At 34.9% G+C, this 24,305-nt stretch overlaps 2 protein-coding genes across 2 annotated transcripts; one reads left to right on the forward strand and one right to left on the reverse strand.

Moving 5' to 3' along the window:
• Nucleotides 1-1,644: 1,644 nt before the first annotated feature.
• On the reverse strand, nt 1,645-19,539 carry LOC135685219 (transmembrane protein 181). The gene is made up of 17 exons (XM_065201066.2): nt 19,406-19,539; nt 16,793-16,896; nt 15,883-15,947; nt 13,461-13,557; nt 12,614-12,741; nt 11,794-11,916; nt 11,456-11,536; nt 11,111-11,210; nt 10,696-10,823; nt 10,114-10,205; nt 9,665-9,722; nt 8,433-8,535; nt 7,768-7,819; nt 5,399-5,481; nt 4,648-4,737; nt 3,093-3,159; nt 1,645-2,301 (listed from the first exon to the last, which is right to left on the reverse strand). The coding sequence occupies exons 1-17, from the start codon at nt 19,435-19,437 to the stop codon at nt 2,238-2,240; spliced, it is 1,467 nt and encodes a 488-aa protein (XP_065057138.2). The 5' UTR covers nt 19,438-19,539; the 3' UTR covers nt 1,645-2,237.
• Nucleotides 19,540-19,683: 144 nt separating this feature from the next.
• Nucleotides 19,684-20,960, forward strand: LOC135685220 (ribonuclease P protein subunit p30-like). Its single transcript, XM_065201068.2, has one exon. The coding sequence runs from the start codon at nt 19,684-19,686 to the stop codon at nt 20,605-20,607; it is 924 nt and encodes a 307-aa protein (XP_065057140.2). The 3' UTR covers nt 20,608-20,960.
• Nucleotides 20,961-24,305: the final 3,345 nt, after the last annotated feature.

The following is a 24,305-nucleotide window of genomic DNA, read 5'->3' on the forward strand; positions in this document are numbered from 1 at the left end:
AGTGACTGACTCGTCTGATAGCACTAATTTATTCGAACTTTGGTTACTGCAGTTCGCACAAACGTAATTTAAATGATCTAAATTCTAATTATTTGATTGAAAGAATTATGGAGGAAATGCTTATGCTGACATGGATGTCAGCCTCGTATTAATACAAGTTATGCCAACGTATCATTTTATGACAATAAGATCTTTGATGACGTCATGCAAAATTTGGATGACGTCATAATGAAAATACTGATGGCGGCAAATTATGCTTAAATATACATCAATTGAAAGCGTGCAAGGATACGAGTCAAAATATGTAATTTGCGTCAAAAAATAACCATCCAGTAAAGAGCTAGCGATTATTTTGTCTGATTTTTTACCGTTAAATGACGTCATCAGTCATGTGACACTCATGCATTTTCAGAAAAATCACCTGGCAGCCTGGAGTCCGTACTACAATAATCTGTTGAGAAAGCAAACATTAGCTTGAATGTCAGATTGTCAGGCTATATGTCCTGTCTAATAGTGAAGTCAATAGATGGAAGCTAAAATTGCCACTATGTTGATTGACCATCAACTCTTCCTGCTTTATCAGACTTTCGAAAACTCTTGTTTGTGGATAAAATCTTTGAGATCCTTTCACTTTATGCAATAATCAAAGGCACCAGCTGCACTAGCCTCATCAACATCAACGACGTCGATCGTTTTAATTCCTAGGAATATCTGCTTTATTAGTCGACTAAGTGACTAGCATAATAAGAAAAACGCCTTGCATATAAATGACCAAAGTAATTTTCTTCGCCGTTTTTGGGCGGAACAGAGATGCGTTTATGATCTCCAAAGCACAAAGTTTATTGTCCTGGCTATTGAAATGAAGGCGTACAAAAATGTACTATAATTTCTAAAAAAAACTATCTGCTGAGAGCTGAGCAAGCTACGTTTACAACAACAGTACATCTCACTTGTCACATTTAGTCCTACATTTACAGCACCAAGTCATAATACATGGCGATTGTTTACGCTGCTTCGTTGGAAGTTAAAATCAGCAAAACGCTTGCTGAAAAACTAATCTCGCTTACCATGCCTTTCTTGGAAAGTACAATTTCTTGGTGTTTTAGCAAGTCAAAAGCTCTTGTGCAACCGTCATGCTTAGCGGCAGTTGTCTTGTGCAACCGTCATGCTTAGCGAGAAATTGATTGTGTTTGTATTTTCATGCAGTACGATATTAGGCAGGTTTTTTAATTATAGTCGCAAAGCTTGCCGGTTGCGCAAGAGCATTTAATGCTAATGGAGGCTCAGTATTACCAAGTGAAAGAAAATCGGAAAAAAATGATTCGATTTCAAAAGCTTTTGTTAATGGAGCACAATGGATGATGGCCCGAAAAAACGCAGCTCTCACAAAAGCAGAGCTAAACTGATGCTTCGAATTTCCATCAACTTTAGGTTTCCTGAAACGCGGGGCCTTTTTAGAAGAATTACAGCTGATCTAGTTTATTCCTTCCAATCCTATTCATATTCGTACTGAAAGTACTAAAAGGGCCAACACAGGATTAAAAAGCTCCAAAAGAGCTAGGCCTACGTGGGATTACAGAGCTTTAAAAATCATCGCAATCTTTTTAGGTCATTTCAGGAGCACCAGGCATATAATGTCAAACGTAATCCATATTCTTTTGTAGTCCACTCATGCGATACATAAAATAAAGAGGAACAAGTTTCTTATCTCATCTCACTTTTCAATAATGTTACATTTTTATGAAGGTTATAGGTAATGCATAGTTAATACCTCACGAAATAAATACATTTCAGAACCAATAGTCATGGTTTAAACAACACAGCATTAAGAATAATTTGATTGTTAAGTTTGTAAGTATGGCGAGTTCAAAACAAGATTATCAAATTTCTGTCTTATATACATTTAAATAAATTTTTATAATAGGATTCAAGGTCACTTTTTGATGATTAAAAATTAACAACAGAACCACACACCCTAAGATAGGTAGCTTGGGTACATGTCACGAAGGTTCTTGTCGAAAAAGAGTAAAGGATACTCCTTACGGGCTGGGTGAACAAAGAAGGGTTTTCTGTTGAATAAGCCATAAAATTCTAGAGAAAAACATTAATAAACGTAATGTTTTGAAGACCAGATAGGGCATCCTCTTTTCACAGGATATTCTTGTAAAAGATCAACTAAACTGCTGTTTTGGTTTTATTAATAACGTCATAATTCAGTGTTAGGAATACTGTGCATGTCAAAAAGCATCTTCTTCCTCGCTCTTATCTTCTTTTGGGGTCCCTCTCTTAGATGACTTTCGCCTGCAAATAGCAAAGAAATAAAATGTTACGTCATGGCGTTGCGAATATATTCAAATTACATTTAAATCTCCTTTTGCACTTTCAAAATGGAGGCTTGGCTTGAGCGTGGAAATCAGATTAATCAGTACGTGATGTATGGAAAAAAGTTAGTTAATTCTTAGGTTTACAATACGTAATCTTAAGATTTATTCTCTTTTCGTTATTGATTGATTTTTCGCGTTTTTTATGCATTAGGCATAGTCCCAATATGCTTGTTTGATCCAAACATTCAGGTTAACACTAGTAGAAGGTCTACTGCCATGAACGAGAATCTCAAGTTACAAAAATATCGACTCCTAAAAGTTATCAGTCTACTGGAGAAGATTATCAAGATTGGTGCTTTTCAAATACAATTAATCGATCAAATAACGTAAGTTCGGTACAAAATGAGAAGGCCCTTTTAACCGGACTATTGACTTTATCAACCGGATCATGACACTTTACTTTTTTTTACATTCGAAACAAATGATTTTCCATCCCAAGAAATTTTATTATACATTAGCCCAGCTTTGCAAACATTTACAAGGCAAACATGTACAATGGCTCACAGGTAATTTTTACGCCCAAGGTAAAAACTTCTGCACAGTCACAAAAGAATCGTATTCGAGGGAACCATGACTTATTTTGAAGCGCTGTTCTGTTTACCGAGCACCAAAAACTTATCTTAATTGAATAGAGTTGCAGGAGGATTTTTTAATGCAATGCGGATCAACTTATCTATATCCAGCAATCGCAAAGAATGGCATACATACCCGTAAATAACATCTTCATCTGAATCATACAACATTGTGAATGATGTGTTGTCCCTGTTAAGTGCATCTACGAGTGTGAAATGTAAACAGATGTCACTCTTTCGTGCATTGGCCATGGGGAGGGGAATGGTTAAACTAGAAGCTTTTCAAACCTGAAATTGTTAAAACTTGAAACTTAAACAGTTTTAGTAGTGATCAAATGAGAGTACTGCCGCAATGATGCAGAACCTCGTGTTCTTAAAGTATAGCTCCTACTGTTTTGAACAGACAAAGATTTCAGGGCTCTTCAATCAAGTATGAAATTATAAGGAACTCAAATGGTCGAAGTAAAGCATAAGCGGTAAACAAAGCAAAGCCCACGTGATAGGCAGAACAGTGCTGGTGCTATAGGCAGAGCAGAACCAGTTCTTCAGGTTGAATTAATACCTTTACTGGGTACGGAGACAGTAATTCAACGATAACATTCTATTTTACATAAAAATTGGTAGCTTACAAAGCAATTTTAGTACAAATGTACCAACAAATATGTAAATAAAAAACTTAAAGATAAAATCAATCCTGATTGCATTAAAATTCTGGTCTATAAATTAAGTCACGGTGTTATCTAGAAAGACGTACAAAAATATTTTAGAAAAAAGTCGTTTTAGGAAAAACATATTTAGGCCCGAAATGCGCAATACCTGTCAAAGGCCTGTAAAAGCCTGATTGCGTTAGAGCTCTTTTGAAACAACTAGCAGTTTTCTGCATAGAAGACTCACACAGAACATCATAACTATCTGACAGGAATTTTGGGACAACACCGAAGTTCTTAACATTGAGTAAAACAACATTGTTCGGAGGTGGTGACGGGGGTGCGTTTGACAATGTGCAAAAATTGCATACCAACACGAATGGCATTGAAACTAAAAAAACGGTTTCAGTAATTTTCAAAATGACAGTTAAAGGCATTGAGTCATGGTAAATAGGCCTTCTCTATAGGGGGTCATTTGGTTTCGGCGTGATCGTTGCTGTTTCACGTGATATTGGCATCCATTGTTGACAAGTTGCTATTGATGGAAACTGTTTTGTTAATCAGTACGAGGTGAGTTCATGTGACCAGATTAAGGTCAACCAATAGCATCGCAGTCATGAAAATCGTGACTCAGCGGATTTTGGCACTTTGGGTATACCCAATCCATTTTATCATGACTCAATACCTTTAAGTAAGGAAATAGTCAATCAAAGAACAGGTTTTTACGACTGTAAACATCGTGGACACTCAGAGGAAACCAAGATGAAAACAGACAGGATAAGATAATTTTTTTACTATGCCATCTTTATATTATCTCACTTTACTGGAATATTATCAATAGCCCGTTATATGTTTAAAAGATCTACCAATCATTGATTGTTAATATACCAAGTTAATAAAAAAATACAATTTTGCAGAAGACAATTTGGGAAATGTTCTGATTGCCGGGAGGACAAAGGTTTTGATAAACACAAATTGAAACTTAGTTTCGAGTCAGTACGACACACAGACAAAGAATAACAGAGAAAGAAAACCGACAGTTACCTTTTACTGCGCTCTTTGATGGTGAATACACAAATGCCATTGTGTAGAGGTAAAAATTAAATAAACCATAAAAGCACAGGAACTCTGCAGGTAAATTATGTCAAGGGCAATAGCAAAGCGTGCAAATTCCTTTATAAAAAGTGAAATAATGAAAAGAGCTAGTCAAGACTAAGATCAATAATTATTTTGGGTTTATAATAAATAAAACAATTAGAAACAAAATTGCTATTGGAACTAAGAACTATCAACACGAGATAGTTGCAAATACACCAAAATATAACTTAACTTATTCAATGTTGTTGAAAGAAAAACTGAACAAGAATAAGCTGAAAGTTTTTCCGAAAGTTTGCTTTACTCTAAATCATCACTGAAAATGAGCCAGAGTAACCCCAAATACAATTCATGAATGTAATATAATACTTAATTTTACGTTGTTAGATAAAATTTTCACTTATGATCATTTTATTGTGAATAAGAGATTTGTTCCGAGAGGAATAATAAGAATTTTGCTTAGAACTGTTTGAAAAAGTTGTATTCTAATTCTTAAAGGCTCTTGCGCAACCGGCATGCTTTGCGAATGTAATTTCAAAACCGGCCTAATATCGAACTGCATGAAAATACAAAACACAGTCAATTTTTCATGACAGCTGCCGCTAAGCATGCCGGTTGCGCAAGAGCCTTTAAATTGAAGGGAATAGAGCAGATGAAGCCAAAGCAACACAAAGACGATTTATGATTATTGAAAAGATATAATTTTGGTACTGCGTCGTGATTTCAGCAACGAAGTTATCTTGAACGATAGCAGTTCCAAATCTCATACCAGTGGCTGTTAGACTAAAGAGAAAAAATGTCGCAGTTTGTAAATATTTTCAGATGAATCTATAAAGGAGAAAAGTAATTTAGGCAAAGAAGCCCCCCCCCCCCCCTTTCTCTCGAATAGGCTCCCATCCAAAAATATCAAAAATAAATAAGCCCCCAGGGGGGCTAATTCGAGGATCTACAGTATATGACATATATATCATACTCTATCTCCGGACTGCAGCGAGTAGGGAGACAGGAGGTGTGCCTCCAATAATCAAAAGTGATTTTTTCAAAAAGTCCTGTGAATTTTGCGATAACTTTTTGATGACATTAGTTCAGTTCATGAGCCCTTAAGAGCGCCTCGGCGAACCAAAGTGACCACGTGAAGCTTGACAATTGAATGGGAAAATAATTTTGGGAATTTGATGTACCGGCCTGGGTTCAGATCGATGAACAGTAGGTCTATATCTTATCCTGAATACCGGATTTTTTATAAGCACCCGGTAATTATACTTTACTTAAAATATTAACAACAAATCGGTAACGCGGCAAACGAACGCGAGGAAAATTTTTAAAAGCAACACAACTTTATTCACAACATCATGACCAAGCCATTTTTCACTCGCTGTTGAGGAAGGTTTTCATAGTTTGGCTTGTTTGCGAGAGGGATAATGAAATCTTTCTAGATCACAATCAATATTCGTAACACAGGGTGCCAAGCATCTCACTCAAGAGTAAAATCACCAGCAGTATGGACGATATCATCGTTGAGCAGATGTTTTGAAGCATTTAAATTAAATCCGAAAGACTTCCTTTGTAACATTTATTGCAAAACTTCAAACAGTTTTATCAATAAGCAGATTTCATGATAAGAGATAACTCTCTTTAACCATAAAGGGATTTTGAAGACGTCCTATTGTGGCAATCGTTCTTCGCACAAGGAATTAAGGATAATTGGGTGGTGCAAAAAGAAGTCTAAAATTCGATCGACGAGGGACGAACTTGTTTAACGAAATAAAACATTACTTAACGTTAATATTACACCCAGCTGTATATACACTATGTCAAATTATATTAGTGTGGAGAATAAGACATGGTTTTAACATAAATTTGTGCTTTGTTAAAACTTTTGTTTAACAGTGACCTTGTTAAAACAAAGATGTTGTCAGTTCCTGCTGTTAATTCTAAGTAGCCACTACAGAGTGGTTGAATCAAACAGCGCTTGAACGAAATGAATAACGATTTTGCAGTCAAACTCCATCTTTGATGACAGCCTGTGCTCGTTGCTTATCTTGAGGTCAGCTTGAAAAGTAGTAAGGCAGTGTAAAAACAAACAAGTTGCACCGTTCAATTTATTGAACCAGGGTTGTTCAAATAGAAAATTAACTGAGCTGGATAACTTGTTATCTGGATTTATATTTCTAGTGGAAAAACTAATCTTAGACCAAGAAACTCTTTCAAATAGGTTATTACGAAAAACAGTAAATCACCTTCAATCAATTCTTGCTAATTGCTCTTTAATTAGAAATCAACCTTACATGTTTTTATTGTCTGTACTTTTGGGCTCTCAAGTTTTTCATTGTTTCAGACTTAGAGCATCAACTCGGCCTGTTCTGCTTTAGGAATTAATATAAACTATGTGGATCAGCGACAGTCAGCGGTAGGTAAATCACGTGATTTTGTAACAAAATTGGAAGAGACTTAACAACATACCACAACACATATATAGCAAGCTTGAAATAGCGACTGACAACGCTCTAGAGTAGGGGAAGACTTACATGCTCATAACGTAAAGTTTATGAACAGACCGATGGACTTATCTACAATAGATCATGTACAAATAAAATCCTGAGAAAAGTAAATCTTAGGAAGTAGTGTCGAATACATTAATAATCAATGTTAAAGAGCTCCAACAGCGATGCTGGACAAGTTGAACATCAATTTTTGGTGCCATTTTCGGCCAGCCTCGACCTCAATATGTTTTGCAGCCACCAAACGCTTACTAAATTCGGGGATCCATCAAAACCCTATAATGTTTTCTGGGATGCAGCTTTTACAGACCTTCTGAAATTACTTACTGTGATTGGTTGCATTCCTTACGTTTAATGGAAGCCAGGCTTTCAACAGAAGAGGCTGAGTTCATCCAGTTGCACAGTTATTGGATGTTTCGAACCTTAAGGAAGTGGGATTAGACTAGACCCAACCCAGATTTCTCTCTAATGTGCATCGTGTTTGAGTGAACATTTTACAATAGTTGGGTAGCATGCAATTGGTCTGGTGTACTCAGCAGTGTAGACATGGAAAGAACAAGTAGCTCACCTAATAGCAACAACACTGAGCATTAAGCCAGTCAGAAATTTCACGCGTACATCTAAAAGAGATTGATTAAGATGAAATACGTAGAACTGAAAAAGCAGACGTTACGATGCATGTTTTTTGTAAATAAGCAGCTTAAATAGCAAAAGTAATAGCAAAATTTAATCATTAATCTCTGAACTGTGGCTTTTGTTCAATAATTGAGAATATTCAAATAACTTAACAAATAATGCAGCATAATTTATTGCGATGAAAGCAGATTTTGCGATCTAACAGCAGATATTTGCATTACTAGGCGTACATCGAGTTCACATTGTGACCTATCTTAAGCAAACAAATTTTCTCAGTATGACAGGATTGCCTTAACATTCTCTTAACATTATTGATGCTAATTTTATTTAGAGTTTTCAATGATCTTTCTTAGACTACATCTAGCATTAAAATTCAATATTGCTCAAAGTCACAAGCCATATTGCTCAAAGTCATCATGATTAAATAGGATAATAAAAACATGAATAATACAGTGATCGTACGATAAATAGAAATACATAAAAAGCTAGATAAAGGGCTACATGGAAAAGTTTCTTACAACAATACCCAGAACGAATTAATACATCAAACAAAGGAAGTACAGAGAACAAATTGTGTAGTATGAAGTTACAACTTACCAAAATATGGCATGTTTCGCAGCTCAAAGTAGGCCTTCACAATCAGAATTATCAAGTAAAGCAAGTAAATACCACCGACAATGAAGAAGAAAATTTTCAAACCCTAAAAACAAAGAATGAAAGAAAGTGACAGTGCCGAGTAAACAAAGACGAGAGGACACAGGGCAGTCAAAAGCCACCATACATCTCTGCTCCAAGGATTAACCCGTGCCTTTAAAGGTCACAATAGGCCCCGCATCAATATATAAATAAATCTTGATACAGGCCTAAACAAACCCAAGTACACCTCTTTATGGATCTCCCAATACCCCTTTTGCACGCCAGCCCGTTATTTGCTGAGTTTGGTAAAATAAAATAATAAAATGTTTGTATTATGGGATAAAAAACTGTCCTACAGTTCTAACCTGAACGCAATATAAGCATGAGTACGATAAATATTTAGTGCTTCTTCGCTTTAAACCACTAAGTTAAGAGGTTTTCTCGATTTCAATACAAAACATTTGTAAAGAGTCTAAGCTTGGATATTACAGATTTAAGATATGGCTTTGTATTTTATCATTTCTGGTTTGTTGAACGTTCAGAAATGATAGACCGTACTAGCCAAAATCACCGCAAAAATTCTACAGATAACAGAGAACAAAATTAGCTGTTTTTGTGGCTTTAATATCGCCTTGCCAAAAATAAATATTCAATTGAAATCTGAATCTGAGAAAATATCCAACAGACTAACGAATGGGTGGATCGGAAAATAAGCACGACTGTGCTAACAATATGGGATACAACAAACGCTGGAACCAATAAAAAAAGGAGGTCATTGAGGTGCTATGGGCAACAAAAGTAGAACGTCTTTGAAGATAATTCTAAACAAAACTTTGGGTGTTTATAGAAGAACACCACGATAATTACAGTTTTGGAGAAAAGGAAATCTAGTCCAATCATCACCTAAAAAGTTGACTCAGAGACAAGCAAAAGCTTTGAATTCGATAAAGAAATCTAAAACAGCCTCAAAGAAGTTGAAATTATCGAATCTTTAATAGCTATGTACTTTACAGGATCGATTGAAAGAACAAAAATCTTTGGATAAGAAGCTTCCCAACTAGTACTTAACTGGTCTGGAAGTCAGTTAAACAGCCAGATAACAAGAGTTAGATAACAATCAAATGAATAAAAATAAATGAGTGCATATTTTTCATTTGAAAAACGGTACAATCAAAGAGGCTGAAAAAGCTTACCACAAAATGACCAATATCAACTTTGTATTGATATGAAGGATCAAACAGCTCATTGTGTCTAGAGAAAAGTACAGTCAGATGGTAAACAACGAAGCTACAAACCATCTTTGCATAAGAGCTTAATCGCTATACCTGTTTACTTGAAAAGTAAGAACCCTGTAGCAAAAATTTGATAACGAATAAAATTCTCTATTCTTGGCCTAACTGAGACCCATTTATATTTGTCACAGTGCACAATATCTTGTGGGAAAATGCCATCTAAACCTATTGTTACATCTTCTAGCTCTAAGTTATGACTGAACCATGAAAGTATCGTAGATGTTTAGTAACTGGAAGCTCGGTTTCCAGCAAGAATAAGCGGAAAAGTTGCTTGAGGCTAAAATAACATTAGACACCAGACAAAGGTATCTTCAAATACAATGGACAGTTAATAATCGAACAGAACTTACTGTTGCCAACCCAGCAAGACACATCCTATGACCCACATTATTCCAACGATCATAATTTTCGGAAGGTAAAAACCAACAAAGGTTCTCTCACTCTAAAAGAAGCAAAATGATGTCCTTTGTTATCCATAGGTGTAAAATGGTATTCAATTCAAAAGCAAGTTAAAAATTAGTGGACTTAGTCTAGGCATAGGTCGGTGACGACGATGCGTATTTCAGAACAACAAAAAGGGTAACAGATGCAATAAAATGCCCTTGGTCAACTATTTTAAAGAATGATACGAAATATTGCATGTGTTGTCTTTGCCAAGTGTGATTTGATTTTATTACTAGCCAATAAAATGCAAAATAAAGGCAAATACAAAACTCTGAAGAAAATAATTTTATGTAAAAGATGAGATACTGTATTACAGATTACAAATAATCGCTTTAAGACAAATTTCGATCATCAGTGATAAATAGATACAGAAATATTCTTTATTCATTTTCATCATCATTAAATTCTTCTAAAGCTACGTGCAAGAGAAAGCTCCGGTGCAAGAAAAGATCGGAATTGTTGATTCAGAGTTCTCAAAATATACATACCTGACGAATGCCGTGGAAAGCACAGAGCCAAAACATAAGCATAGCAGCTAGAAATGTTACTTGAAAGACAGCATCGATAGCCAATGGTATCCAACTATGCAGCAAGAAGTTCAGAGGAAAAATCGGATCTGAAAGAATTTAGCAGAGAAAAAACTCGTCATTATGGTAGGATAGGCAAGGGGCCGGGTCAAAACTCGAGCTTTGGAAAAACATTTTGGATACCAATCTATGCATACAATGACGGCATTAGGAAAGAAAATTTAACTTTCAGGTTTAAATCTCGATAAATCGAAACCTCAATAAATCAATCAAATTTATAGTTCCACTTATTGATGTTCAGCAGTATACGTACAATACTGATTATCATATTTGCAACAAGTGCTACAGTAAAATGGTACAAACGGTAGTGAATTACCATCGTAAAGAAGCAAAAGCGGCAACAACAAAGACATCCATTTCTGCTCGATCGTCCATTCTCTCAAGGGGAATCTTTTCAACGTGTGAGCAAAAAGACACTGCAATGGCAGAAAGAAGAAATGAAATACGAGCTCGGAGAGATTCCTTACTTACTGGGCAACAATAAAATTAAAGAAACCCAGCAAAAAATTCAAATTTAGAACCCATCAAGACCAAAAATCCCCTTGTATTCAATAAAATAATTAAAACTTTATTTCTACAATATCAACACACAAACAAAAAAACAAAACTAGAAAAGAATAGAAAATTCATCTTCAGGTGATAAAGGTGATGCGAATCTTACCGTTACTGTGAAGGAGAGAACCAAGAAAGCAAAACGAAACCATATCTCGATTTGCGTGAACTCAGCATTGTAATATTTGAACTGAAATATATAAATTATATTCGCACTTTAGAACTGAAAACATAGCAACTATAAGTAAAAATGACATTTACACTAACAAAGACAAAAAACTATTGCAGTAATATATTTTATCCATGTCTCATTAACTAACACGAAGATTTCTAAATCAATTTTCAATAAAAGTTGGGAAAACTTATCAAGAACTTCTTGTCTTCTGCAAATTTTTATTTAAAAAAACACATGTGGGTTCACAAAAGAAAACAGAACAATGTACTTACCATGAAAAGAATATTTCGCACTTTAAGCACCGAAGGGAACGAAAGGTCGTGGAATCTGATGCTGATTTGATAAGAAGGATGCTCTATGTTGCTTATATGAAGGACAACAAAATGTTCGCAACCCTAGGACGAAGTAAGACGGAAATATAACATTCCAACACGATAATATGGCCGACATTTACAAATGAATTAGAAAGTACTAAAAACATCCTGGCAACATCAAGATGTTTTATAAAACTCAATAGCCAACAAAATTATTTTGGAAAGTACCGCCAGGAATATCAGAAATGCAAATCTTTCTAGCTGAGGACGTTACCTTTTATTGCCCCGAATGTTATCATATATTTTGTGTACATGGCATTATGTTTTTTCGGTATAACCTTCTGCATAAATGAGGGTTGAAATGTGAGAGGTAACTTGATAACCATTGTGTCTTATTACTAATCAGTAACTGATCACACATTGTGTTTTCGATCATTGGTATTCTGAGCCAACAATTTGATGAGATCCCGTGTGTTAAACGGCAAATCATATTTAGGCAACTTTGTACCATTGCTGAGATTAAAAACTATAACTAAAAACACACATACACATTCATAGTTTGTTCTGGAAATTTTCGCTGCCCTCTGGCAGCCTATTCAGTGAGAAATAAGTCGGTCATACAAAACTCAATAAGATTAAACATTTATCTTTTAACTGCTCTTTGATTAACCAAACAAACATTTATAAGATCGATGCAAAGCAAAAATCAAATTAAGTAAACGCACAATAAATGTCAAAGTTTAGCTATGAGGCGTAAAGGATTAGTGAATTGTTTTACCTTGACAGTACACTTAATGGTTCTGGTCCTGTTATGGAATGACTGCGATAATAACTTGTAGCTGCTCGTATGTTTATTTCGTCCCATGATTTTCACAAAAACACGGAACTGCTTTTCAAATGTAAATTCTGGAAAAAATGCAGTAACTGTTGATTAAGAACTACAGACTATAGTGGGTTTGAGAAGTCAGTTGCATGTGTCTGGCAAAAACCTTTTTAATCAAACAATAAAACAGATTTTTTAAATATAATGACAGTCAAACAAAAAGAAAAAAATTTGGTCTCGAAATTGTATGTCAGAAGTAGTAAAATTGAATAAAAGTTCACAGATGCTTCATAATGGTCAGAAACTTAGATATCTAAAAAAATAAGCAATCTTAAAAAAAATTGACCAAGCAATACGCGTGACGTTTTCGTGGATGCTAATGGTGTGTTTTTTGGTACAGAAGATAAATTACAGTTTGTGAATGGATAAGAAATGTTGCAAGAGATGGCCTAAAGGTGAATGTTGAAAAGTTATGTGTAATGCAATCAGAAAAAGGGAAGGACAGTAAAAAGGAGCAATCGAGGACATTGGACAGAGATCAACCCTGAAGAGAGGACACCACAGTTAATTTAGGTTTACCTGTCAGCGATGCATGGAGCGAGTGATTTCAAATGTATGAAAATGCTTGAGATGCTTGAGAGAGGCATGAAAAGAATGAATAAAGCAGGCAACTTCATAGAAGTTCCAGCTAATAACATTCCAATCTAACTTTCACAATAAATGGGCCATAAAAACTCTAGTAAAAACTTGCATCAAAATCTGTCATTTAACGATTTGATTACGGTTCATCGAAAGGTCTTACCTTTTTTCCGTAATCCACTTATTTGCAATTTGCACAAAAGCCACAGCTGTTGGTTGAAGACTGTGAGCATCCCAGACTCCATTTTAAAAGGCCCAGTCTAGAATGGGAATGCAATTACTGAATCATTGTATCTTGCTATATAAAACCAGCAATATTTAAACATTTTGAATGATTATGATATGTCTTTGGTCTTTGAATGACATCTTGATGTTTAACTAACGATAATTTGCTAAATCGTATAGAACATGCCATATTGAATGCCTATACTTGATAGATAAACAGAAAGTAGCCAAAAGTGAAACTCTTTTGAATAGTTTATAATACTAAATTAGACTAGGCGGAGAATAGGGGAATGGTCGCCCGAAAGCGAAATTTATGGGACCCAGTGCTTTTGGTCAATTTGAGGGTGCTGATTTCGAAAATCGATGTTATACGGGGATTTTGGAGGGCCATCAGCCTCTTTTTCGTGTTTGAAGTCTCGTTTTTGCGTATCAATGAGAAAACTGTTTAAATGGAAATAAGTTAAAATCTTAAAGTTGATTAAGCACATTCTTGCGCATAAATGCTTAAAATTGAATTTTGGAATGTTAAGGGGGCCAAATACCTCGTTTTACGAGGAAATTGCGTAATCTTAAATTTTTTATCTTTAAGAGACATCCAGCAGCGCTATTCAGAACTATACAGCGCTATTCATTACTTACTGACAAATAACACAAATGGAAAAACTACAGGAACATCTAGATAAAGTTAAATCGTTTCAAAGTTCCCGAAGATCGTCTACTGAGTCACTGTACGCGACATTGTCTTTTTCACTTCTGCTTGGCTTAGCGAAAGTTCCCAGGTATGTTCTTGGTAACAAGCAAGGAGCAAAATACCGGGGGCCCCTAAAAACTAAAGTACCATATGTAAAATACTTTCATTGTGTAAAATATGGCTGTTGTTATACTTATTCATCAGGGCTGCCCCCCCACCCCCCCAAACAAAAAGTTGTATGTCGGTCTTTGGTAACGAGTATCACTTTGACAGTAACAAGTATCACAAGTATCAGAATCCTCATTCATTCCTACCATGATCTATCTACTAGGAAGTCCAACTGAAGCATCAAACCGCCAGCTTGTTATCAAATCATAGAGATATAGTTTGCGCGGAGAATATAATGGAACCTTTTGTGTTCTTTACACTGCGGCAGAAGACCGAGATTCAGGGTCTCTTTTTGTTATTTGAACTCCTGTACAAACAACTACTTTCGGAGAAGACTTAATCGAGATGTTCTTTGATTTATATAAAATACACGACGAACTGAGATATAATACTAAATAATAATGAATGTTGTACAAAAAAAGGAAGTGAACAGGATTTCCTGCCCTGCTACACTATGATTCTGTCACACGATTTTTGCTAAATCTGTACTTACTGCAGAATGCTGAAGTTCTAGTTAAATGATTGTTATTTTTTAGGTTTATATGTGTATTTAGATTGAAAAAGGAACACATTGTGAATCAAACTGCCAATATTTCTATCAGATCCCATAAATTTCGTTTTCGGGCGACCATTCCCCTATTCTCCGCCTGGTCTAAATATATTTGAATATGATGTCCCCAAAACATCTTATAAAATCTGAGAGATCTGAGAGATTCAACAAGATAAATTTCAAGTATTGCATTTAAAAATGATAGCCAAACGATAAGAGTTTCGAGTAAAATGACCGAAAACCATTATCCCTGAAATTTTCAAATTTAAATTCGGTAATGTTTTGAAGTTTAGCTTGGCCTTAATGGATTACTAAACTGAATATTTGCAACAAAGGGGTTTAAGTAAAGAAATATGTGCATTTCTTGCGAGACAGTCTCCTAGAGGATTTGGTTAATACCTGGAAAACATTGGGGCCTATATTTGGCAACATAATGATGCAGCCCTTTTTAGGCCATTTTTGAACAAATTTTCTTTTTTATCTGTTAACTCAGTGCCCTTCCTTGGATTTAAAAAAGCCTTAACATAATCAAAATATATGTTTGCGAATACCCAAATGACAGTTGCTTATTTTTACAAATATCTTATTTTCTTACTTCAAACTGGTTACATACATATTATTGCTATTCTTGCAAACTGGTATTTTTATTTTGTCCTAGATCAAGCAATGGCTTAATCAGATAATAATAAAATCCATTGCAAGATTCCCCAGTAATCACCTATATAGGTGCTGTATTACTTTATCTTAATAGTGTTCATTTACACTTAAAGACTCATTGCTAACAATAAACCATTGCGCTATTTAAGCACCCCATAATGCATTTTTAGACTGTCTAAAATCAATGTTAGTTAATCCTTAGTAAATTACTGCCATTGTTTAGATGTTCCCCTTGCTCGCAAAGTCCCATTGTTAGCAATGAGTCTTTAATACTGCCAAGGGGATCCAACTTACCATTAGATTCACTTTTGGGTCCAGCTGTCTTGCCGTGAGGGTATTCTGACTGATGATAGGGGGGCCTAAAAAATAACATTTTTATGAATTAATGAAAAAACTTCTCATCTAATATATTCATATGATACTTGAAAAGACAATGCAAACACATACCAACTCACATAGAACACACATTTCTTTGTCAGATAACTATTTACATCTGATGACTACATACATTCAAGTAAATCATATTTAAATGCTGTAAATCCTCAAATTAGCCCTGGGGGCTTATTTATTTTTTATATTTTTGGATGGGGGCTTATTCGAGGGGGGGGCTTATATGATGGGGCTTATCAAATTATTGTAGACATTAAGAAGACATTAATAAAAGATCTTGTTTATTTTAGCAGGAACTTATTGACGAGCATTTAATTAATTACTACCAAAAGTATGAATTTGTTGTGGAAATTCAATAAAACTCCATAGGCAACCTCAGATGGCAAAAATCATCAAATTGAGGGACCTATAGAAAATCCTTTTCCTATAGAAAATTATGGGACAGGGTACTATGAATTGCATCAAAATTCTGAAACAGGGTGAGGGTATCAAAATTAAGAACTTCTCTTTTTGTTCAGTTGTTCTGTTTTTTAATGATACACCTAAAATAACTTCGAAATTGAAATATCTTTTTTATCTGAAAGGTAGACTACTTCCTTTGTTTAAAATCTAAGCCTGCTTTCTAAAAGCACATTGGAAAAACCTCTTTGATTGTCATGTCTCTAATAATCCTTCATTAAATTAGGAGTTTTGATCAGTAAACCTGTGCTGGGAATGCAAGAGAGTACATTATTCGTATATCTATCAATACCATTAAAATGAATTGAAAAGCATCCTATAGCATTTGACAGAATGTAATAGAATATTAACATACCTGCAAGACCAATTATGAAAGTAATCACAAAACAAGAAAAGAATCCCACAAAGACAAGAACAAATTGTCTCTTTGTAAGTGTGTATAGTCTCATCTGCACTGACCTTGTAAAAATGAAAAATTGTGTCAATTAAAGATGTGAAAAACAATTAGCAAGTTTGTATTATACTTGAATTAAACAGCATGCCTCAAAAGACCAGCAGATTAAGCATTGTTACCTCCCAAAATATAAAGTAAGAAGAAATTGACTTAAAACCAAGTTATGAGCAATGCAGCTAACAAATTGGAGCCAGTTTGCCCCATCTAGCTACAGCTACAAAAAGAATCTTCAACATCACTCAGTGGCCATAGAAGGGTTTTTCTTCGAATGGCTATTCTTGGCAAAATCATTTCTTTTGTCTTTCTTAATTGTGTTGACAATATATTTGACCCTACAGACTATTATCATATATAAAAGCAAGCACATGTTGCATTTTTTATGCTTATTTCAGGTGTGCAAACAGTTTAAAACAAACTTTTAAAATGTAAAATTTTTGGGAAAATAAAAACGAAGTATTTTTGGATTCCCAAATGAGTGCCACTGTAATGCAGTGAAGCAATAACAAATAGTTTTGTAGCAGTAACTTCCAAATGATGATTAGGCACTGAAAAAAACTATTGAAAACATCTTGCAAAAACTTATTTTATTTTCTTTTTAATTTTTCAGCAAAACCTTTGAAAATAGTTTGGACACATTTTAAATCTTACCTTTTTATCACAACTACCACTAAATGTAAAAATAGGTCACTGACCATAGGCTTCAAGCATCCTTTTGCAACACAAACTTCAGAACATACATTTGATTTGTTTACTCTTCTTTTTTTGAAGCACTTAGCTACTAATTTTACATTTAGAACGATTGAAAGTTGCCAGATGTCTGATCAAAATCAAACAGAGAAAAGAAAAACATGAAGCAATGAAAATGTTTAAAATGCCAAAGATGTATTTAAGATAATTTATTTCATGGAAACAATACAATCTAACATAACCACCATCAGGCCTTGCCCGGAAAGGCGCTCGATCGAGCGCGCGCGCCTAGAGCGCACCCAAAAGCAGCCTTGGAGAGCGATTTATAGAGCCCCTCAAAACGTAAAAACAATATTACCACGGAGCAAAATAATTTCTTGGCCTTTGTCTAATAAACTTGATCAAGCATAAACAATCTTCCTAATAGACCGCAATATTATGATTTGCGTAAGATTACCCCTTGAAAAAAAAATTCAGCAAATTCAACGTTGGGTTTTCGATACCATTTTTAATCTAATAACCCTCTAATAACCACCAAGGACACAGGCCATCAAGCGTATTTTCCGGCAGATTTATTTGATTTTCGAGCAAGCGTTAATCTTCTGTTGAAGTATTATTTTCTGTTTTTCTTAATAATTTAAAATCACCTTTGCAAATCAGAGTTCACGTTTCCGTCCAAATTACCGCATTGCTTTTCAGTTTTCATTTGTTTTCGCGAGTAGTAGATGTTCTAGTGTGTCTTATAGAATGAATAGCATAAAAAGGGAAACAAAGCTAATGTTCGACTTAAAGCCATGCGTTTTCCTATATTTCTATATTTGTATAAACATAGTGTTTGCTGCATGTGTTTTTATTTCATATTATGGTGCTTTTTGGTATCACCATTGAATTTCTTATTTAACACTCTTCCAAAGCTTTCGATATGAAGCTCTCGATCTTCCAAAGCTCTTGAAGGATGCTCTCAAATATATTTCATTTAAAGGTGCGAAATAGAGCGCCTAGAGTTTCTAAGGGGCTCTTTTTATGGAGCACCTTCATTTTGCTTAGAGCAAGGCCTGCACCATTTTGAATCTTCAGTTTTAACACAACATTGACAAAAAAGCATTTCTTTTTTCAGAAAGCATTTTTTTCAAAAAGCAGCTCAATTCTGTGAATGCATATTATGGGCAATATGCCACAAACCAAAATGTGTAAAATTTTTAAAATCATGTTCATACTGATTAAATGCAAATTTTCAAAAAAGCACAGGCATGCATCAAAGATTCCAGTCTGGGAATTATGGCAAGTGGCTTTATTAGTCTGCCTGGCTTGGCTAGATTTTCTTTTTAATTAATACTCATGCAGATCAAAACATGCAGAGGTCTTTAGCAATTTAATAACTATTTTTGCCACAATAAGAGGTTCGACTGTCAGGGCCTATAGTGTATATTTTTTATCTTCCTTTATCATCATGATCTCAAATAAAAATTCTCTGTAATAACAAATACTGATAGCCTCGATGATATAACATTCTTACAATACAAAGATGATGGCTCTTGGCACTCAAAATTTTTATTGAGTCCAAGTTTAACTTTTGTGATTATACGTCGCGTTTGCTAGATGAGTATTGGAGTGGAAGGTCGCTTCTCCTTGACTCATGTTGAGAATAAATTATGAAACAATGAGAGAGAAGGAGAAGAAAAGGGGTTACTTCTTCCTGTCTACTCCTAAAAACAACACTCCTAAAATTCCTATACAGTTGCGTATGAGAAGGTAAGCTTATTAATATACCAGAAACAAATTCCAGCGTTGTTCTAAATGTATGTGTGGGAGGTTAACAATACTCACGATTCCAGCTGCCTCAGTTTTGGGTGCGCCATGATACTTCTGTCGATTCGTAACCAAAGCGATAAGAAAAATTCTAAATTGACATGGTACCACGCTGAAACTACTCTCTTCTGTTTTCCTAAATGACCAAGGACTAAAACAATGAGGATTCGGTGAGTAGGTGGTCAGATCAACAAATCAAACAGACCAAACTTCCATGGAACAACAAGCCACCAGTTATTTAAACATTCTCGTATTCACACAAGCCTCTCCGTGAAAACGAGTTGGTAAAAAAAAGCATGGCGCTGGTCAACTATGATCTCAATGTCCCTGTTCCAACAGAAGAAGATGTAGATGAAACCGTGAAAAAAGTTGAAAGGTTGATCAGATTTGGCTTCTCAGTAATTGCATTAAATGTAAACCATTCCGTCTCAAACAAGCGAAAGAAACCGGGAAAGAAAAACGACAGCTTGCAAGCGGAAGATGACGACAATAACAAAATAGCATTATGCCGAAGGCGACTGGAGCGGATTTATCAAAATGTTAACAATGTACCAAACAATTGTAAAATTCTTAGCCGTGTCACTGTATTACTAGACAACCCTGACCATGTCAGATGTCTTCAAACTGATTTTATCCAATCGTTTGACATCATTGCAATTCGGCCTACTAATGAAAAGTTATTTTTACAGGCGTGTACACAGATTGAAAACATTGACATTATTAGTTTAGATCTAGACGAAAAAATCCCTTTTAGACTAAAGCATTCAACTGTAGGTGCTGCCGTTGATCGCGGAATTTGCTTCGAGTTGTCTTATGCATCATGTATAAGGAGCACAAACCTTCGACAATATGTTCTGGCAAATTCTCTGGAATTGGTTAGGAAGTCACACGGCAAAGGAATTATCTTTACCAGCAATGCACAGCACTATATGGAAATTAGAGGACCCCAAGATATTGCTAATCTTGGGTTGTTGTTTGGCTTGAGGAATGACCAAGCAAGCAAGGCAATTAGGGCAACATGCAAAGAAGTTGTAGTGCATGCTTATGCTAGAGCAAAGACAGCAAAAAGTGTATTTTGTATGAGAAAGACTGGGGAACCCTCAACTGACCTTGAAACCATTGTAAGAAATGAAATAGAATCTCCCGACACTTGCAACCAAGTCTTTCATAATGAACCAACTGCAAAACGTGCAAGAAAATCTGACAAAGTCAAACTATAAGACAGGTTCATCCCAGATTGATATTCTATAACATTACATCAATAGAATTAACAAAGTCTTGTGTATTCATTCTTTTTCATGATTAGATTCATGATGACAAAAGGCTTCTTTCAGTTTTTGCATTCTTCTTCATCAGAAGAACAAAATGATGACACATAACATTTTTTTATTATTAGCAGAAGTAGTATGGTCCAATTTTTAAGGATATGTAAACAGTCTTCTTCAGTGGCGAAGCTAACCAAGAACAGGTGGTCCTGCCTAAAGGGGGTCTGGGGGCGTAGTCCCCAGAAAAATCGTGTGAAGCCACGCCCTAGATGCCCTCGGAAAAGGGGGAAACGCCCTTCTGGATATGTTGAGATCAAGATTGCAGTGAAACATTTTTCACTGTCACATTTTGGAAAAAAGGGGATAAAGGTTCGGATCCTTTCAAGTTCCTCCTGCCTTACATTGAAGAAGTCAAAAGAGCATCACAAAAATTCTTTCTAAAATAAGCAACATTTGAAAATGTTTTCATTGATTGAAAATTTAGAAATCATTGACTAAAAAAAATCGCTTGGGCAAATAGGCATATACAGTTGTAATACATACTGGAAACATAATTGATTCAAATTATTTAAAAGAAGTTGGAATATTTTGTCACAACATGGATATGTCTGATGCATGGTAAATAGGGTCTTGAATTAATTTGTTTTGAATATCAGAGGAGATCCCTGACATTTTGCCAGTACAATACAATCTGAGTCACCGAGTACAAAAGCTCCCAGTGTTTACCATTGTTTTCCTTTTCATCCTTTTCAAAGCGTCCTTTTCATCGGGACCTCTGAATGGTATGGTAGTTCCTGTTTAAGGCTGGAGGACGAACTGCTGAAATTAAATTTAAGCAAGCCCTTTTTCTTTCATGCACACTCCATCTCCCCTCGATCTCGATCGACAAAAAAACGAAGATTCTCTCTCGGCAGCGGCGGCAAACTTTTTCTACTTTTTATAATAGGCCTTTAAATATGACTTTCTTGCTCTCTGCAGTCTGAGAGAAAACTATATGCATATCAGGTTTCTCGCGATGTCTGTGATATTCCTGACTTTAACAGTAAATAGGACCAACAGAACGACCCTAAACAATTTGATTTCCATAAGTACCACTCGTCTTGAAACGATCGATTCTTGTATAAATCAAGTGACGACAGTGTAGGGCCGAAGCTTCTAGCAGCAAAAACTTCTTTAGCAGCATAATCATGATGTCCTCGTTACAGTTATCAAAATAATAGTTTATCCATGATATTAAGCCTGACTATGGCCTGAGTGAAAATTCTTTGTGACCTTTGACCGAGGCGCAGAAAATCAACAAATTATACCGCAACATAGGGCTCCAAAAGTCTAGGTCCTGCCTTCATGAAAGAGCAGGACCTGAGGTCCTGCCATTTCTGAAGGTCAGGACACAGAATAGAAATGACACAGTGTCATTTTCTATTCTGTGGTCAGGAGTGCCATTGTTTTCTTCTATTGTGAGGCAGGACCAAAAACAGGGCTACGAGGCGTTTGCCCATTGTTGGGCAGGACCAAACATAGGGTTTAGTCCTGCCTACGAGTATTGGGCAGGACTGACCACAGGACTAAATTTTTGACGATATCAATTTACGAACGGGATACTCGAAATTCCATTCCAGTCACCCTATGTCTCAAAATTGAAAAAGGGCGTATAAGTGTAGAATATAACAAGAAATGCCTTTGTATCAGGCATATAATGATTTCATAAAATGAATTAATTTTTAATATTTTAAAAATTGTTATCTTTAGAAATTTGTGGTCCTGCCCGGCAGGACAAGCAGGACCTTTGGCTTCGCCACTGGTCTTCTTCTTCCTCCTTGATTCACATTTCCTGTAACATTTGATGATGAAGATGCAAATGCGCTTTTAATGATTGTTTTTTGTTTTTATTGTTATTTTTATGAGTATGCTTAATTCATAATTACCTTCTTCTCTATATTCATCTTTCTCTTCAATAAGTTCATCATCTTCATTATCAGTTATTTATTATAGTGTTATTTGTGTTTAGTAATGATCATTATTGCAATAAAATTGTGGTAGTGAAGTTGTAGTGGTTGTGTTTTTGAACTGTTGCGGCTTGTGGCCTCAACAGTCACGTGCTTGCGTTTCTGATTGGCCTATTTCAATCCACAACTGGGTATATATATTTCCTAGTGTACTGTTTTTATCTATGTTTTGACCTTTCATCAGGCAAAAAGCTTCAGTTTGTTTTCAAAATGTTTGCTTTTTTCAAGGCCATCTTTTTTATCAATCATGATATTTCTTATCAATTTATTTTGCATATTTATAAACTCTGTTTCTCATTTTCTTGGTTCAAGGACATATTACCTTTTTTGTTTTACATCCTTAGTTTATCTCATTAAATGAGAGAAAATTTTCATGATTATCACATTTGTAAGTTATCACCTGTCTCCTTTGATGATACTTTTCAATTTTGTACACCTGTTTTGGAATATGTTTTTATCTATTATGAAGAAAGACAGCTCAGAAAAAACTTCATATTTGGCACCATTGAATCTAATTCTAAACACCTTTGTTTACATTTGCATTCATTTTCTTTGCCAATAATCTCCTTTTCCCGCCTGTTTCTTTTCTTAGTATAGTATTTTTTTCTTCATTGTTTCCAATCATTCTATTGATAAATAGTTGACAATTCTTTTGTTACTTTTGTTGTTGTTGTTCAGGTTGTCTTGATTGTTACTACTATCCTAATTCTTCATTTAATCATCCAAAGCTGGATGAACTGTAGTTAGAACTACAGAAAATAGTAACAGTAAATCTGTCTATGAAATATTATATAAATGAAGAAAATGACCTTTGTCTAATTTCTTCTAAAGAAGATAAAATTACTTTTTTTCTCCTTAAAATGATACGAAGTATCTTTACTATTATATAATATAAATAATATAAATATTGTTTTTCTTAATTTATATAACAAAATTTGTTGCATATTTTTCAAATCTATTTTTCTATCAATACCAATTAGACGGAGGAAATAAAGGGTGAAATGATGCATTTCATCAGTTATATGATCCGCAAAGAATTGACCAAGCAACTCTTCTTCTTTTCTTTTGATGCTGTTGATGATAACCATGGTGACTCTCCTTTGTTTCTAAACAGCTTCAGTCAATTCAAGACTAGAAATATTTCAAGGATGATCGTCTTTCAACTTTAGTATTACTCTCCATCTACAAATAAAAACTATAATTCTGAAGGTACGGTTGGTATCCTATCTTTTAAAACTCATCTTTATCACTCGTACATAATCGTTTGTTCATATTTTTATTTTAATCCTCGGTTTGTAGCAAAACCTGTTTTCACAGTTCTTTTGCTTCTTTTAATTTGCTAATAACATTTTCTTCAATTAAAACAAAGAAAATTGAATAAGTTCTCTATTTGTACACCTTTCAATGAAAATTTTGATGAATATTTGTACACCTTTGTATCAGTTATTTTTTCCAAAGTACGAATCAACAACACAGTCCACTTTCCCACGACTCATCAGTCGTTAATTGAATAAACCTTTCCGAAATGTTCGAAAACTTGTTGTTATCGCACGTGATCGATTCACTTTTATTAGATAAATCAAAATCTCCTTCGTTGGTTTCAAAATATGGATGACTACAAACATTTAAACTGCGAGCATAAAATCT

Source organism: Rhopilema esculentum, chromosome 15, assembly GCF_057945365.1.
Source record: "Rhopilema esculentum isolate cy_ngs chromosome 15, ASM5794536v1, whole genome shotgun sequence".
Taxonomy (NCBI): domain Eukaryota; kingdom Metazoa; phylum Cnidaria; class Scyphozoa; order Rhizostomeae; family Rhizostomatidae; genus Rhopilema; species Rhopilema esculentum.